At 33.6% G+C, this 19,249-nt stretch overlaps 1 protein-coding gene across 1 annotated transcript in view; it reads right to left on the reverse strand.

Moving 5' to 3' along the window:
- Window positions 1–3,332: 3,332 nt before the first annotated feature.
- The window catches only part of LOC138933253 (uncharacterized), a 45,506-nt gene continuing 29,589 nt past the window's right edge, over window positions 3,333–19,249 (reverse strand). Inside the window, exons 4-5 of the mRNA XM_070295841.1 lie at window positions 3,574–3,666; window positions 3,333–3,377 (exon numbers count right to left, since the gene is read on the reverse strand). Coding sequence (XP_070151942.1) covers window positions 3,333–3,377; window positions 3,574–3,666 — 138 coding nt within the window. The remainder of the gene's footprint in view (window positions 3,378–3,573; window positions 3,667–19,249) is intronic.

A 19,249-nucleotide genomic window follows, 5' to 3' on the forward strand; every position in this document is an offset into this window, starting at 1 on the left:
CCGCGGCTTCGCCGTCGAGCGGGCCAAAAGCGACGCGAGCGCGATCTCTCGGATCGTTTGGTGTGCGAGGTCCGGACGAACTCGTTGTCTCCCACTCTCCCCGAGCGATCGCCTCTCTCTCTCTCTCGCGCGCGCGTTCCACCACGCGTTCCCCACTCCCTTCGTGCGCGCTCTAATCTGCTTTTCCTTCCTTCTCCTCGCCGGTCGCGAGCCGCGGCGAGCGCAAAAGCATATCAACTATCTTACGGGAGAGGCTCTGCTTCTTTCTGCCTTTCCAGAAATATTGCACGAATCGCCGAATGTCAATACGCCGCTTTATCTCGAACGCGATCGATTCGCAATCAACGGGAGGGGAACGGAATGATTATGAATCGCGAGTAAATGACAAATCGATATAATTACTTAACGAAAGCCAATATTTGTACATAATTTTATTGACAGAGATGACTTCTATTTTTTTAACAAATTTTATAATATCAAATTAAATTCTTTTCCATTTAAAGTAAATTTAAAAAATAATTAATAAGTTTTTTTTTTTGGGGGGGGGAGGGAAGAATGTAACGTAATATAATCTGTTAATTTTTGCATTAATAAACTTCTCGATATATTTATCGAAAAATGCTGTATAACTCAAATTCCATTTGTTAGTTTTAAATAACTAAGCTTTAATGACAAGAGTAAGCTTTTTTTCTCTCTCATATTTATTATATGTATATCTAATTGAAAAATTCTCATCTCCAAAAGAGACGCGTGTCCATTTTTCCTTTTATCTCTTATTCATTTCTTTTAATAGTTTAAATAATTTTTTTATATTTATGCGATAACATACATTTTGTCAAACTGATTAGAAATGTGCATTTCAAATTTCTCTCTCTCTCTCTCTCTCTCTCTCTTTCCCACGAAATGTCACGTGGCTGGTGAAATGCTCTCATGGATCATGCCTGCTAGCAACCGGACTCATCTTTAATAGTGTGTATGTGCATCTACGCGCAGCGCGCGAGCAATACGTCATGGCAGTATTGCAGTCTAAATCTCGGTACTTTTATGGGCAGTAAAGTAAAACGGTCTGACAACAACTCCGGTAGCACACGCGCTTTCCATCTGTCTGTCCATCAGTGTCGTGTGCTGTCCAGATCGTGGTATTCGCGAAAGAGTCGCGTCTTAAAATGATCATTATTATAATTATTAGTAATAATAAAAAATACAAAAATCCCTAATTCTTCGAAAACAATTCCGTTCCGATGTCAAATTACGAAGAATTTCAATAATTAAATTTTATAGAGATCGAATAAAAATCTTATCCATTACTTATAATTATTATGCAATCATTATATTAACAAAAATGCAATATACATATAGGTACATCATAATAAGCAAGAGAGAGAGAGAGAGAGGGAGAGAGAGAGAGAAGAAATGTATCTAATACTAACGTCTTAAACTAAAAGTCAAAAAGAATATCGAAATATACAGGGTAGTCTCTAAAGTCTGATCCCTGGATCTCGGAAATGGTTTTAAATATGGAAAAATTTTTCAGACGAAAGTTGTAGGGGATATTGAGGGGACACGTGATAAGAATTATGGACTTGATCTTGAGTGACCTATTGAAGGTCAGGTAAAGCTCATCGGTGTTGTTTTGAATGGAACCCTCCCCCCCACCCTCCCCATTTTTTATTGCTTTCTTGTATTCGAGACGTTTTCAAAACATTACCTTCTTGGAAATGGGGGAAAAAAAAAACTAAAATAGGTAGTGTTTTGAAAACCTCTCGACGAGGGTTACAAGAATATGCAATAAAAAATGAGGGATTCCATTTAAGAAAACATCGATGAGCTTCAGCTGACCTTCGATAGGCCACTCAAGGTCAAGTCCATAATTCTTATCATGTGTCCCCTCAATATCCTACAACTTTTGTCTGAAACATTTTTCCATATTTAAAGCCGTTATTTAAAGCATAATTACGTAAAATCCAAGAAAGATAAAAAAAAATATTACTGCAATAATTTATCGATTATTTATCGTATATTGCTGGAAATATATTTTATTTCTTAAATTCAAAAAAGTTAAAAAATACTTGAAAAAAAAAGAGAGATATCCTTAATATAGTTCAAAATATTAATTTATATTTATTTTATTTTTAACCTTACGATATAGAAATCAAAAATTTGCACGATTGGTTTTTAAAATCGTTTAGAAATTGGTTTTCTCTCTGTACTAAAATTTTATGGATTTTATCTCAAGATCGTATGGTTTGCTATCTGTTCGTTTTTGTTTTTTTTCTCCCCCGCTTCTGGCATCATACAAATCTTATGCTACTCCGACAGAGTTCTGCTTTAAATAAAGTTATTTTGATACCGATAAAAAATATTTTTTTACGTTTGACGTAAAGACGATTCAGCTTTGCCTATTTTATAATTTTAAAATCTTCATAAACGAAATAAATAACATTTAGATATACATGATATTTATGCTATCTCTTTTTCTTTCTCTCCTTTTCGGAAAATGCATCTAGTGAATGTTGAGTAATTTATGACGCCTATGTATACTCGATTATATGATTAACGAGATCCGATAAAAACGAGGTCGATTGGTCTGTCATCGGCGAGCCAGACAATGTGCGATGAGACGATTTCGAGAACGATTGCGTCGGCGTACACGTGTACTAAGTAGGAAACACAACTCGTGCTTGAATACGAGTGTAATAAATCGCGCGGGAGGCGCGAGCCACCCGACGTTTGTTGTACAAGCGACGCGATCATGAATGGACTTTATAGCAGCCCGTCCATTTATAGGTAGTATGCGCGGTTTAGTAGCTATGGGCTTAGTATACGAGACGCGATTGTATACACAATCCTCTGTTTACTACAAGCACGTAGCTAGAAAATGGATAGGTTTACCGTCAAATTTTCATTTCAGCTTTCGAAGCTAATCATTCACCGCATTTATACGAATTAATCTACAAATATATTGACGTGGAAGAAACACACTCTCTCTCTCTCTCTCTCTCTCTCTCTCTTTCTTTTGCTTTCCAGTATACATATATTTTTATAAATACGATTCTTCTTTTGACGTCGCTGTCATATCGATCGATTGCCAAGTATCATATGCATGTGAATAATATTTTTCAAGTATTTACTATTTCTCTACTTAGTATTACTCTCATACGCCCAAAAAAAAAAAAAAAAAACAAAAAAAAAAAAAACAAGATTATTTAATAAGATTATTTAACAAATCAAATCGATACTTTAGGAACATCTATCTTATAAAGAGACTATATATTTGTTTTCTTTTTAATAATAAATAAAAAATTGTTGTATATAATAATTAATTATGCAACTCACCTTGTATACCGGGCAGTGTTCCGGGGAACACGCGGGAAAGCCTAGAAATAAAAAGAGATTGTGATTATATTAAGGGACATTTCATATTTACATTATTTGAAACTATTTTTATATGAGAAAAAAAAATACATATAATGAAAAATTGAAATATATATGAAATTTATTAGAAATACTCTTTCTATAAAATTATGAATAAATTAGCACCGCAAATATCGATAACTCGAAAAAGATGCTAACCTGCTGCTCAGCTCGAACGGGTGAAACGTCTTCTCCACGGCGCCGTACACTTTGAGGCCTTTTATTTACAGGTCCAAGAGGAAAAACGTCAGCCTGCAAAAAGCAAGACGGAAGTGCAAATTAAATGCTCTGTTCACTGATAACTGCCCTTCATAACGGACCGTGTCGCCATGAGTTTTAATACGGCTTTTAGTAGCCTCCATCACGGCAGGTATAAAGTTCTCTACCTTGTACAACCGTTAATCCGTCTCCATAACGAAACTTTACTTAGCCTTACTCTTCCTACACTAGGAAATTTAGCTCTACCATAAAACCTCTCATTATCCACCTTACATATCGAAATAAATAAAATTCGACGAGAAAAAAAAAATAACGATATTTTAGAAATGTTATTTAATTATCCATCCGATTCAACGGTTATTCGGATAATTTAATTAAGGTATCATTCCATACAATAGAGAATTAATTTTTCAGTTTCATTTGTAGAATAATTATACATATTGTGTTATATTTGAACGAACGAGTGTAACGAGAATTAAATATTGTAAGGAGATTGAAACTGTCCACGCGAGATGAAAAGGCATGCCGTCGAAGCAGTTAAATTAACCGCGATTCTCCTCGAGATAGAAAATAAATTCAATCGAAGGTGCATCTATGAATTTCGATTTACTACGACGGGCATGAATAGCAGAACCCGCGTTGAAAATAGAAAATGTAGAAATGCTCTCTGGAGAAATTCGCGGAGTAAAATCTCTGAGAGTGAATTTATATCGTAATCTTGAACGGGGAAACTTGTGACAAGATGGAAAAATGCGAATATCTGCGAAACTGTCATCTCGAAAAAAAATTAATAGTAATTCCGTAAATTTGAGAAAATTTCTCTCTCTCACTTTTTTTTCTTAAATCAACTTCTTTAAGATTATCTAATAAGATTGTGAATGTAACTTGTTGTACAATATTTCCGTTTTATTATTTGCAGCATATTTTATTTTACTTTTTTCTATTAATATAATATAAACAATTATTATTTTTATTTTAAATTTAATCTCTTTTCTTATTCATCTCAAGATTTTATTGATATCTCGATAAAACCGTTTAAAAATATATTTATATTAGATAAACATCTCTGCTATACATATAATAAAGACTGTGTTTAGCCTTTCTCTAAATGTCACAAAGGGGCAAAAAAATTCCGCTTTCCCAGTCGGGGGAGAAATGGTGTCTGCGAAACGTGGGCAGGACGTGGTACGGAGGATATTACTTTTAAGGTTGAACAATAAGGGGATGGAGGAAGGTCGGAGAACGCGTTTGGCAAACTCGGCTTGTGCAAACTGGAGGAGATTGGTCGAGGGCGCACAACAATCGGACACGAGAAAGCTCTCGGTGTTCCCTGCCATTCCTTTCGTTATCCCAAGGAGGGTGACGTTATACTAGGATTCCCACCACATTCGCGAACGCTCACACGCACGGTCTACTCGCGCGGAATATTCAGGAGAACCGGCCCATTTGTCACTCAATGTTATCCGACCCCTTTCAAGCGTACGCACTTGTGTAATCGAATAAAAAATCGTATGTTTCTCAACCATTACGCGCCAGTTTAAGCGTAAAAGTTCAAGCAAATTATTACTTATACATATATATCTGATCTTAATGCTTAACGGTTCAATATACATTTGTGTATTTTATTAAGTATTTAATAAGTGAACATAAAATTTTATTTTTATTAATATTTTATATTATATTTAGAAGTAAAAATAGCATATCGAAATTGTAAACTGATACAAAAAAAGCACGCAACTTTTAATCTTGATTTAGGGGATATAAAACGTATTATCATAAGTGACTTTAACACACATTTTTGATAACAACAACCGTCTCTGTAATGGATCGATATATTTATCACGTCGTTATCCGAAAAAGGGAGGCAATTTATATGGAACCAAAGAATTTTTCAATTAAATCCGAGTCGTAAATTGCGAATGAAATTGACAATATTCTGATAGAGATATATAAATATAAAAAATTCAATAATTATAAAATTAATATTTAATGAGATGAATGACGGATAAAGTACTATTTCTAGGGAGAGATAATATATTAACTTTTTATTATAAACTCTCTACGAAAGTCTGTCATTATTCTTATCATTATCCTTATCACACAAATTCTATTTTATGGTAAACAATTATTTTTAATAAGATTCTGTATAAAAGAAAAAAATAATTTAAAAAATTGATATGTATTTTTCACTATTTTATAATTACAAACACAATGGTAATGCACTGTGTGGACGTCTTTCCATAATTCTCATTATCTTTAACACCTCGCTCTTTATCTCCTTCCATTTCCAGTCTATAATTGAAATGAGATTTCGTTGCTTCGTTGAATATTTAAACCAGACGTTAAGTGTTCGTAAATTTAATTTGAAAGTATTATTGATAATTGATTATTCAAAAGTTAATAATTATATAATCTTTGAATAATCAACAATTGCGTTCCGTTGCCTGTGACTCGCAGTGCCTTGTCCAGTGAAGTTCAGATATTTATAATAACAAAATGATCAATCAACAAAATGTTTTTTTTTTTTTTTTTTTTTTTTTTTTTTTTTTTTTTTTACGCAACCGGAGGAAGTATTGTATTAAGATTATATGGAAATTATTCTTAAAAATCACGGGAGTTCAAGGATAAGCGCATATATGACTGGATTTAAATTCTTTCGCTAACAATAGCCTAAAATTAAAACAAAATAAGATTCTTATAAAAAAGAAAAAATCACGCGCCACTTACAATCCTTGGCTCTTAATTAACGTGCTCTCTTTTGTTATTGAACTCCGCGACTTCTACGAGCTACTTTGCATACCGAACGTATTTTCGTTTTCATTTCTCATTCAATGTATGGCTATTCGTATACTTTAATTAGAATTGAACCTCATATTTTGATTTTGAAAGTATTATTCGAGAAATAGAAAATGTTTTGTTAAAAAATGTATTTGCAGTCTGCATATATAATTTGGCGATCACTTTATATTTTATGCGGGATATCTTCTATATTAATTCCGGATAGTTTGCGTCTTATCTCTCATTATGTCGACAGGCAGCAACCTTAGCATATATATATATATATAACATGGCAAGAGATTTAATTCCTCTCCGCGACTGATGATTAAAAAAAATTCAACCCTTCTACAAATGAAGAAGTCACAATTCCCACCAGACGGCGAAATTGAAATATAGTATTTAGGATGCTGCCATTTTAGAAGCGAATCCACGAGGGTCTGAATATCAGCTGGGCAATATGCCAAAATAATCAAACATGTAAAATAACAACTCTATAAATTTACCTATTATATAAATGTATAATTTACACACATACACAAGCGCGCGCGCGCGCGCGCGATAAATATTTATTACTATAACATAATTTTATGCATATTATTCAATATATATTCATATATATATCTAAAAGATAAGCATTAGTCAGAATTATATAAATTATAATTATATATTACCGATTGACATATAATCTCTCTCTTTCTCTCTTCTTCTTCAAATATCAAGCAATGGTTTATAAAAATATTCTACGTATCTATTAAGTAAAAATGCCTAATGTCATAAGAATATTCATCGTAATATATCGCCAATGAAACTCACTTATCTTAAATTTTCCTCCAAACTTATCAATTTTTTCAGCTATCTATGCATGAAAACTAGTAAGAATATTGTGTTATCATCATTTTGTTATACACGACGGCAAATATTTTACGCCTTCAAGGTGAAAATATCTAATTAAAGTATGCGAATAGCCATACATTCGCGAATGAGAAACGAAGATGAAAATACGTTCGGTATGCAAAGTAGCTCGTAGAAGTCGCGGAGTGCACACGGGGGGGTAGGTAGGAGAGTGAAATAACGCGCGTCTCTCTCATAACCGCGTGACGCGACGCGTGCCAGTTTCAGCGGGGCGTCGGGACGCCTTTCGGCGCTTCAGTGCTGTCGGCACCGGGACGCCCTCCCTCCTTTCAGAGGCAGATGCTATGGCCGAACGACCAATCCTGGTCGTCCGGATTCGAGGAGCGCTTCCAATATGGCAGTGATCTTAGCGGGACGCTAAGAAGAACTAGCATATACTACGTCCGATGAAAGCGACAAGTGAATCCTCGTGCCGCTTTTTGGTGGCGGATATTTTCTTTCCCGTGCTAGTTTATAATCAATTAATTAATCCCAATTCGCGCGAGCCGTGCTGTGATATGGCAACATATAAGCCATCTTGTCTCTCGTATCATTTTGTAAACGATGAATGAAGGCGAGAAGGATAGGATATCGATGTAGATTTTTCTTGCGACGTCATGTGTATCTAAGCAAAAGTTTTTAAATTTATCTTGCAGTGTTTTTTTCTCAAATTAATTAATTGCATGATATAATCGCAGACGCAACGAATCCCAAGTATGATATACATAATTTTCAAGAAATCATATCAGTTAAATTATATTTTATGCATAAATGTAATATAACAATTATTCGTAATTGTTCGCGTTCTCAACAGATGTGTATGGTTATATTCGAGACTGATTTGCTAGCCGTAGTGCATTTCATAATAGAGCAATTCCAAGTCCGTCGGTGTTGCTTTACATCTTTTTTTTTTTTTTTTTCCCTACCTTGAACTAGCCGCTGGTTTGTATTTCGCGTCACATTCAAGACTTACAATACAAAGCTACAGCTGGAACAAAGTATAAGCGCGGGATATTCCATTTGAGTAAGGACATAGGAGGAGTAAGGGATGCAGAGAACAACACACGGGGGAGGGGGAAGCCTAAGAGGGTTTGAAGACTGGGAAAGTAATGGTGAGCGCGTTGTCTACGTGAGTATGTATATGGCGACTCGGTATTGAGTTAAGAATGGCTAGACCATTTCGTGTTCCTGGGGTTGCGTCGTCATGGGAACCATCCTCATCAGGCAAAGTCTCTCAGGATCTTTCTTCATTCTTCCGTTCCCGTCACCCTTCCATCACCCCTCCTCCCCCTCCCCTCTATATTCTGCATGTTTTGCATCGCGTTACCTGGGGAATCTGCCAACTATTGCCGATGCACATCTCGCATTCGAAAAATATCAATATATAATGATAGAATTTTAAATTATATTGTCTTTCATCTACTAATTAATCTGTTCTTGATTGATTGAACATTTTTTCTAAATGCTTCATCTCTCTCTCTCTCTCTCTCTCTCTCTCTCTTAAATATCTTTTATATATTATTTCTATTATTATATCTCATTATTTCTAAATGCCTTACCGTACACAATGGATTCTGACAATATATCTTATACAGTTTCGTAACGATTATTATTGCGCAGAGCCAAGTGTGAGAAAAATAAGGGCATTGATTGGATACGATCAATCTTCTCGATACTCGGAGTAATAAAGTAAGTGCAGCGATATATTATAATGTCGCACGACATATTCCTCGCTCTAAGTACTCGGGGAGATTGGGGCCGCATAGAAGCGAAGCTATAGATAGAAGAAAGCTATATCTTCTGGCAACCACGCCTCGCGAGATAACCAGATGCCGAGACATTAATCTTATCCCCATGATTTTACCCCGTGCTCGATTCTATCTTATCTCGATTCCTTTTCATATAATATCACGGCACAATGCAATACTTCACGATTTAGGACATTAAATATATGCGCGTTCCATACATACGCTAAGATAATTCTGCAAAAATGTAAGCTCGCGAATTTTATTTGCTGTAAAATATTCCAGAGACCCTTCGCTAATTCAACATAACGAATCGTCATTTTAGAGATTAGCATGGCGCATAGTTTTAATTTTATAATTTAACCGAATAAAGTATTTAATATATTGTGGAGAAAAGTTTTAAAAATAATATATAATATAATAGAAAGATTTTTTTCCGACATAGGCCACAACCTGCTCTCTCTGATCGATACATCTAAAAAGAAATTCAAAATTTTTAGTTTAAATCTATTTAAAATCCGAATATATGTGTGCTTGTAATAATTCAATAATTTATAAATATAACAAGATAACTTTCAGTTTATCATTTACCCATACATATACATCCTACTCGAGAAATTCTCGCAGTTTTTTTCTAAAATATGTATTCTGTGTTATCGAAGAGAATAAAAGAATAAAAGAATAAAATACGTGAAAAATCGTTAATGATTTATAGATTTTTTTAGTTGCTTGTCTGTTAACTTTATAGCTTACCATGTTGCTTTCTGATTAATTTGACGTTTTCACGTTTGATTTATGACTATACGAGTGTATTGTAGTATTTTCGAAACAAGGAAAAAAAAAAACAATGGAACGGCGTTTGACTGAATCTTTGGTTGAATCTGGCTTTCCAGGCTTACGGTGCGCACGGTAAACTGCATTCCGTCCATGTCTGTAGCCATTATTTTTCCCTATCAATGCTCTATAAATAATTCAAGTTAAAATAATATAGTTCCTTCGCTTCCAGGCACGATGTCTCTCCTCAGATTTCAGTCTCGGCTTTCACTGGATACGCGTAAACACCATGACCGTCGTTGAATTATGCGGATATATGTGAACGAGTTTTATTCGATGTGACAACCGAGGAAGACAAAAAGCTTTTTTCCAAGCGTACAAAAATATTTCGCGTCCGCAATGATAATATCACATAATCCAGAAACAGAAATAAAAAATAAAAAAGATACGAAAAATTATGCTACACTTTTGTATACTAATTTAAATTTTATATAATTTAAAGTAAATAATATAATTTAATTAATTAAATAAATCATAATTGTAAAGTTAAAACCTAACGAATTAAAAAATTACGAGTAAATGCTAAATTAACTATACAATGCGGTAGAATACATTTGAAAAAAAAAAAATTATTTGTTTACGTAAGCGATTGAAAAAAACTGTTTAAATTGCAAACGACGAAACGGAAAATTAAATTTACTACAAATAGTTTTATAGAAAATATTCTTCGGAAAAAAAAAAAAAAAAAACATAATATATGTACGTTCTTATCGCCCGTGTATGCAATACTATTGTATTACGCAATCTTCATGACAGTGACAATGAATACATTTACTTACTATATTTTTTTTAGTACAAGTAGTACACACACACATACAAACAAACATTGGTAAACATACAAGCTTATAAACGCATGTATAATGTATATATATAATATATTCGTAGATACGAGATATTTTTGGCGACAATAGTAATTAAATTATTTATATTCATAGACTCGATATTTACTGACAGTATCGCCTTTAATAAAGCAACGCGTATTTAAAAAAAATTATTGTTAATTATTATATTTATCTTAGCAAAGTGATCTTTTGTGAATATTTTCATTATACGTTACGATACTTGCAAATAATATTCCTATACGTTGCCAGAGATGCATAAATTTCTTTTCCTCGATAACGCTCGCACCCCAAATTTCAGGATAATAAAGGACTGGAAAGAACTTTTACGAATGTGGTTCGACGTGACCTGAATTTCAGTGAAATTCTTTCAAGGTTCGCTCGACAAGTTTTTCATACAAAGTGAAAGCGGCAAACCCGTGAGAGTAAGCGGTGGACGGACGTCCTCTTGCGAAGCTTCATTCTGTGCTTGTCGTTCGAGAGATGTTGATCCAAGTGATTTCTCAGATTCTTTTGGGAATACAAATGTGTCTTAAATGTTTACATTCGCGCTTTATAGAATATAAACCTGGATATATCACAAAACTACATTAAATTCGCCTATAGAAAAGCTAAAACCACTTATTTCTGTTTTAATTTATACAGTGAAGTGTCGTAAAAATATCATCGTTACTTATTAAATAAATTAGAACAATTTATTTTTTTTTTATTTATTTTTACCATCAATAGTTTAAAGACTAATAAATTAAAAAAAAAAAAAAAAAAAAATTTAATCAAGATTCCATAATCTTTCAGCCAAAGAACTATACGTAATTAATATACACATTGTATTTATATCATATTTTTAATTTAAAATAATCTGCCTATAAACATTACTGTGTTACTGCTATTGATATGTGTTTCATGAGACGAAGCTTCTCATTCTATTTCTGAAAGATACCAACTTCTTATGTATTCGAAGGATATATTAACACACACATAGAGAAGCGTGTGCAATCATATCATCGTGGACTATGGCGTAAAATTGGGTTCGTTTCCATCGTAACAGGCATCGAAATGATTCGATTCGAGGTAACTACACCTGCGAGGGTGCTCAGTGGCCAAATCTGCGGTCCATAAAAATAGTTACAATGTTCTACCGACGCGTATGATGAAAGAGATCCGTGACGAGTCGGCACGAGCCCCTAGCGCAGCTGTGAGAAATGCACACCTATAGGTACTAAGCATCGACGGGTCGCGCGCGACCATAAAATGATCGTAAAAACTTAATTTTACGAGAGACATAATATATTTGCCGCCACCACCACCACGACGATATCGTCGTCGACGAAGAAACGGATTGCGCGCGCGAGTGTAACGGGGTAAAATTTTGTAAATATATGCATACAAACAACCCCGTGCGCGCAACATCTCGTGCCGAATGATCGGAGGAACGGATGTTTGTCATCGAAAGTGGGAAAAAAAAAAAAAACCTGAGTGATAATACAAATATTCGACAGGTATCGAGATAATTAATTCTTATAATAAATAACCGTGTACCAAAAATTAAATCTATCCTCTATCGTCCTGTTTCTTCATACACGGAAAAAAATGCTGTTGCTTCAATTAAAGTCTACGTCACGGGCTGCCACGAACGTACATAAAGTTCGTTCAATGATATTTTTATTGGACCAAATATTTGTGATAGTTGTTTTAACAATCTAGATATTGGGATCCGATAAAAAATATCATTCGGTCAACTATATATGTTTGTCGGCAGCACGTGACTTTGATTGAAGCAACAGCATTTTTTTTTTTTTTTCACGTATATTTCCAATTCAATCAACGTAAATTGCATAGTTAATTTATGTTAGATCTATGATATTATAGAATACAATTATGAATTATATATATTCTTAAATGTAAAACATATTATAGGACTTTAAATATTAATTTCTAGAGAAGGAGATCTCGATAAAGAAGTCATCGGTACAAATCATTGCGGGGCCTTCCCGCGAAGAACATTTTGTGGAACGACGGGAACTCGGCTCTCAGCCCGAACATCGTTTCGTTTACGACCAATTAGTAGATCCAGTAACATACCTATCTACCCTGCGGTATGAAAAAGAAGAAAACAAAGAACGAGAAGCCCGAAGAAGAGAGAAGTCGCCCAGAGCCACAAATTCGCGGTAATCTCTGAAACGAACTTCACGAATCAACCGGCGCATGGTTCTACCCGAATTTTTCTGACGAATCTAAAAGCGAGACGCCGAAAATGCCAAAGCTAAGATATATATAATCAGCCAATTCCGTGAGGTGGGTGGTCCCGGTATATGAATCTCATTTAAAATGACCGCCGTGTCATCGGAACGTCGCGTTATCATCGACGATACATGGTAAGGACGGATGTAAAGCCTGTTAGCGTCCCATACACGTATGCATATCGATTGAATTGATCATTTGCACTTATCTTTACTTTCACGTATAAAAAAAAAAAAAAAAAAACTGTTCCTTAACAGAAAAATTGTCTGTATATAAAAGCGCGTTTATCCGTAATTTTGTGATAAATCGTGGATAGAAAAAAAAATTACATTATTTCTGGTAGAAGATCGAAATACACAATAACGTGCTTGATCTAAAAATACATTTTATTAAAATAAACGCGTTTTAAAAATGCATATATTAAAAGAAATGCGCAAACCCACATTATTTAATGCAATATAGAATTTTTTCATAAATTGAAAAAAAAAAAAAAAAAAAAAGATTTTAATCTGTTATCAGATTCTGGAAGACAGAATAGCTGCATACGATGTATGCATATGATGTATTATAAATCTCACGAAACGGCACGGTAGTGTTCATCTAAGATGGCTAAACGTTCACAATGGATGTGAGTAGTCTACATTACTAGCAATTACTTTAACGACGCATATTAATTGGGATAATAAAACCTCTTACTAGGGTATAATTATAATATTGAATTATGGTCGACGTTTATTCTTGTCACGCGATATTAACGACGCAATTGTCCGCGTAAACTCGTGTCGTTTATGCGTTCTCATTCACAATATCAGAGAGACATTGGATTAGTAAAAGCTAAATGTGTGAAGCTTCTGTCGTGAACAAATCCACCTGCAGGCCACGCGCTCCTGATGTCTTCGTTTCTCCGAGTCGACGAAAGAAATATTAGAGAAGAGAGAAAGAAAAAGAAAAAGTTGACGCGATAAATTTTTTCATACATAATTACCTGTCATCTCTCAAGTTACGTAAAGCTTGAATAAGAATCTACATTAATTGTCACACGAGATAATTTACATGCAAAATATTAAAAGACAGAGCTTACACGCTTTTCCAAAAGCGATGAGAATATAACTAAAATCGATTAAATAATTTTCTCAATAGATAAAGCCACACGAAGGTAGATATCAGATACGAAGACAGACAGTTCAAAACGAGCTAAATGTAAATGAAGTGACTACTATTCAAGGATCCTCCCGAGATCGATCGTATACTGGACAGGTAAGTAGATGCACTTTTGCCAAAGTATACATTATCTTAGTCGCCAGTTGCGTATCTTACACGAAAGTCCGCTTAAACATTTTATAGGGTGGTCGGTGTAATTTGATGGCCCATAAAAACGCCTAGTCTAGTTTTTCCCGGGGCAACGTCATCCGTCGTCGGCGCAGGCCACGTGCCTCCTTGACGTTTCACGACCACGATTTCCTAAACATCGCTCCATCATGCTCGGATTTACGTCTTTTTAACCTGCGCGAAGTGCAACACGCGCGCGATGTTGGCCGAAATGTATGTTCGATTGTAAAGTAATGCAATGTTACGTTTTTGCATGTGTGTGTACGTGTTTATTAATAGCAGATTCCTCAGGTGACATTTGGAAATAGAAATCTCAATATCAAATCAAGATTAAAATTCTTAAACGCGACGCGTTTAAAATTAGATTGCGGTCAAAAAGTTTATAGCGTATTACGTAATTTGAAGGAAATTTTGCTTTAATTTAAAGCTCAATTATTGAAATATTTAATATTAAAAATTGTGAAAAAGATAGTTAAACTTAAATTTTTATTAAGAAAAGGATCAGTTTTGAATTTTTCAGATAATCTATAAATAAATTTTATTGAAATATTAACAGCGAGAACTCGTTGAACGACTGAATCAGTCACTATAGCCGACGGTAAGACTGATGACGACCAATGAAACGGCATTGTCGAAGTATCCCCGGTAATCAAAGGAAGCCGAAGCAGCCCTGAAGCAGGAAACGGAAAACGTGGTGGAAATTGAAAATGTGATGGACGAGGCACAGGGGATAGAAATGGCGATCCGGGATAAAGGTGGAAACCTGCGGAAATTATGGGAGCTGCGTTCGTAGTCCATGTATAATACATAACGCTACGAGCTAACGCGATATCATGCATCATAGCTTCGGCTAGAAATATTAAAGACGTTATATGTATAAATAAGAATTTTAATAATGCATCGTGGGTGTTTTCATTTAAATCGGGAATTATTAAAATCATTATTTTTTCCGAGACGCTCTATTCAAGAAACGGTCGATCAGAAAAATTCGCGATAAGAGAATATAATTTTTAAACAATGATATACATATACTATATATTATATGTCATATTATATGTACATATGTCTTACGATAAGGACAAAAGATGAGATCGCGATAGGGCGACTGATACACAAGTGCCATAATATAGTAATCTAAGTTGTGTTTATAGCTGCGAATATATTGTATATGCATAGCGGTCCGGTGAATCGTAGTGGCGCGAGAAACTCATTATTCCACGGCGCGGGTATTAGCATATTTAGAGACTGTTTCCCCTCTTTCTTCGCTTCGCCCCACCTATCATCCCTTACTTCATCCCGCCTGTCCAACTTCCACCACTCTAGTCGGCCGTTGCGTACCCCTCGTCGCCTAAGATAAGAGACGGTGCAGCTGATGCGCGTTATCTCGACGAAGAAAACATTTTTATTTGTACAATTTTTTTTTTCCCATTTTGAAGGTTAACGATATATGATACAATATGTATGACGTTGTAAGATGAACAGTATTCATTGGTCGCAGACGAGAAACCGTACGGCGACCGTAGTTACATATACGTGTATACAGAAAAATAATTACGCAACAACATTTTCTATTGTTCGTCGAATGAAAATGGCAATCTGACTGTCTAAAATAATGTTTGAAATGTCCTAATACTTTGAATTGTTACAAGCGCAAGTAGATCCAAAGGCTATACAAAGCGCTTACATAAGAGATGCTGAGAATCGTAGAGAGGGCTAAGTAATTAAGGAAGCTCATTCTAAGGGACAATTAAATTTAATGAGAGACAGTCCGATCTCCACCCCTAGTATCCCTCGCCCAATTCTCCGCCCCCCCCCCCCCATCTCATTGGCCAGTGTGCTAGCAACATTATACATATTCTTCTCTCGAAATTCCACAAATTTCCTAGATTTCAGCTCCGGCTATTTCGGAGGAAAAAGGGCGACATAATATATATTATAGATTTAATGTGTACCTTCTAAAAACTCGTCCCTTTCTATCTAACTCTATAATGAAAATTTTAGATGGAACAATATGTAATTATTACGTCAATTTATGCCCAAAAATAATCTGTTCAAAATTAATATTTTTTTTCCATTGTTATGTAAAAAAAGATACTAAAGCAGAATTTTAGAGAATATATATTGTCAGCATTTTTCACACACTCATATATGTATATTATTATTAATACATTATAATATATTTGCATATCTTTTATGGCTTTAATCAAGGAAGAAAAAGATTAAATTATTCAGTTAATTAACAGACATTTTTGCAAACGGTTTTGTAAGAATTTTGTGAGCATTTTATTTATTACAAGAAAGCATCAACATTCTGCCAATTAAAATTAAATAATTTATAGAGAGACATGCCTTTCTTAATAATTTCAAGTTACATTTTATTCTAATTTTCTTAATACTGTTTCCAATCTAAAAAAAAAAGTGTTTTTTTTTTTTTTTTTTTTTTTTAAATTCTGCTCCAGATCTGAAGCGGCAAATCAGATTCTACGAAACGTACGCATATGTCAGCGTTTACATTCGGTTGTCGAGAAATCTTCGTTTATATATCGCGAATCTCTGTTTATATTACTACATTTGCTCGTCAGCTGTATTACATGGTACAGTTTAATCATTTCGACAGTTCTAGACTAATCTCATATTATTTTATACAATAGTAAGTACATCTCAATATTTTTCCAACTTATATTATCAAAATCTTAAAACGACCATTGTTTAATATATTTTGTATATGTATGAAGTAAATCTTTTGTTTCACTCGTATTTCACATGTCTATCAAATTTTCATTTGTAGCTAATTACTTAATTTCCATTTTAATATAATTATTAAATTGTCTTAGTCATTTCATTAAAATAATGTTCATTCGCATCAATTTAATGCAATCTATTTTCATGGAAATTGTACATAAATTTATAACAATGTAATAATAATAATATTTTTCAGGTTATTATCTCAAGTGCTGAGATAATTTTAAAATAGAGCAGTTTGAAGTCTGGAAGTTTTTTTGATTGCATCCATTTTTTTTTTTTTATTACGAATTTATAAATCACTGTCGCGCTGTGATGGGCAGTGATCGAACCAACCAACCCAGAGATTAAGATCATGAAACTTTAAACGGAAACACTTCAGACATCTAACGAGCACTCGACGTCGACAGTTATATGACACATTATCTTTAAGAACTTTCAAATATTAATAGTTATTTATATGTGTATGCGTTAAGAATGCAATCTCAAAAAATAATATAAGTCGTACACTAATTTCAAAAAAATATTCTACTTAGATAATTCAATAAATAATTTGCATTGTAAACATATATATTAAAAAACTGTAACAATTTACATTTTTTAATAAATGTTTAAAAAAAGTATATAAGCGTATAAATAGAAATAAATAGGATCTAGAAGAAAATGGCAAATAATTTTGTATTTATGTACACAAATTCGAGGGAAAAATGCTGCAAATATGAAGAAAAGCAATGGAGCAAAAGAAATGAAGCGTATTATGGTGTTTAAAATATGTTCTAGAAATTAAGATTTGACTCGAGATTTGGAGGGTTGGAACAAATAAAGATAAGCAGGCAATAAATAAGTTCGGAGAAACCACTTTGCATTTTTTTTGTCGGTATATCGATCATGGCGAAAAAGTAAGACGAGATGATTTCTTGAAGGGTACTACTCCCATTGGAACGTTATTTAGATTTAGGTTGGTGGTGTAAGGGTCTGTTGGGGAGGAAGAGGTCTTGGAATCATTGTTATGGAAAATGGGTTGCTGCGATGAAATCTTTTTTAGAAAGTGAAGGAAACGGAGATAAAAATGAAAGACATAAAAAAGGAGTAATATGAGGGAGGCGCACCATACATATACCATATGTTAAATAGCACGTTGTTCTGAGATCCGGGCGAGGAAAATTTGAAATATATTACAAAAATTTCCTTCAATTTTTTAATTTCTTCTTATTTATAATATTAATAGAAATATTTTGCCCGTTTTGCCGTGTTTTTAATTACTACTAAATATATTTTACAATTATAATACAATTGTTATATAACCGTTGATCGCATCAAAATAATCAATAAAATATACCTTAATATCAATAACAATATAATAGGATTAATAATAAGTAGAAGTATTGTTTTCTCGTTAGCTTATATTTTTTCGTAAAAGATTATATGTAGAAAATACATTATAATCTTTTACAACTAAATTTGATCATATTATTCTTAATGTTAGATATTTAATATTTCTATAAATATATTGCCATATAAAAAGAAATTAATTTTTTTCTCATTGCAATTTTTAAAAAATTTTAAATGATCAGATTTCTGTTTGATACAGCGCCATCTCTTTAAGACTACTAAAAGCTAGTTCAACTAGATCGATAAAACAGAGAAAGACGAGTCGGTAATCTCGGAAATGAAATGAGAGAATACTTTAATCTCCTTTCATCACCCACATATTATATTATAGAGAACGTATAAAACTATACATAGATAAGGCGACGAAAGAGTGTGGTGGTATAAGAGGGTGACAAAATCATTAGAAAACATGAAAAGTTATTTTTCCGGGCGGAGAATAAAATGGTTTCATAAATTTCTACCGGTCCAGCGTGTAAATAAAGGAGAACTTCGAGGGAAGGAGTTGAGATTGCATTATCGAAATATGACTCGGAAACATCAGTCTCATATAAAGTTTTCTTGAATAAAATATACTATATCTAATAATTTTATATAAAATCATCGAATTTTTAAACTAAAACAAAATATAAAGTAAAGGGAGACTTTCATTCTTCATCTATACAGTATAAATATATTCTCTTTAATCTCAAGAAAATATAATATTAGCAAAAATATATTTTCTATTGAATATATTTAATACAGTAAATGCATTAATATCAATTTCATTATTAGAGAGAGAGAAGGAGCATAAAGTGAAAATCAGACAATCTCACATAATGCTATAAA

Source organism: Polyergus mexicanus, unplaced genomic scaffold, assembly GCF_030449975.1.
Source record: "Polyergus mexicanus isolate NDT 795.1 unplaced genomic scaffold, iyPolMexi1.0 SCAF_5, whole genome shotgun sequence".
Taxonomy (NCBI): domain Eukaryota; kingdom Metazoa; phylum Arthropoda; class Insecta; order Hymenoptera; family Formicidae; genus Polyergus; species Polyergus mexicanus.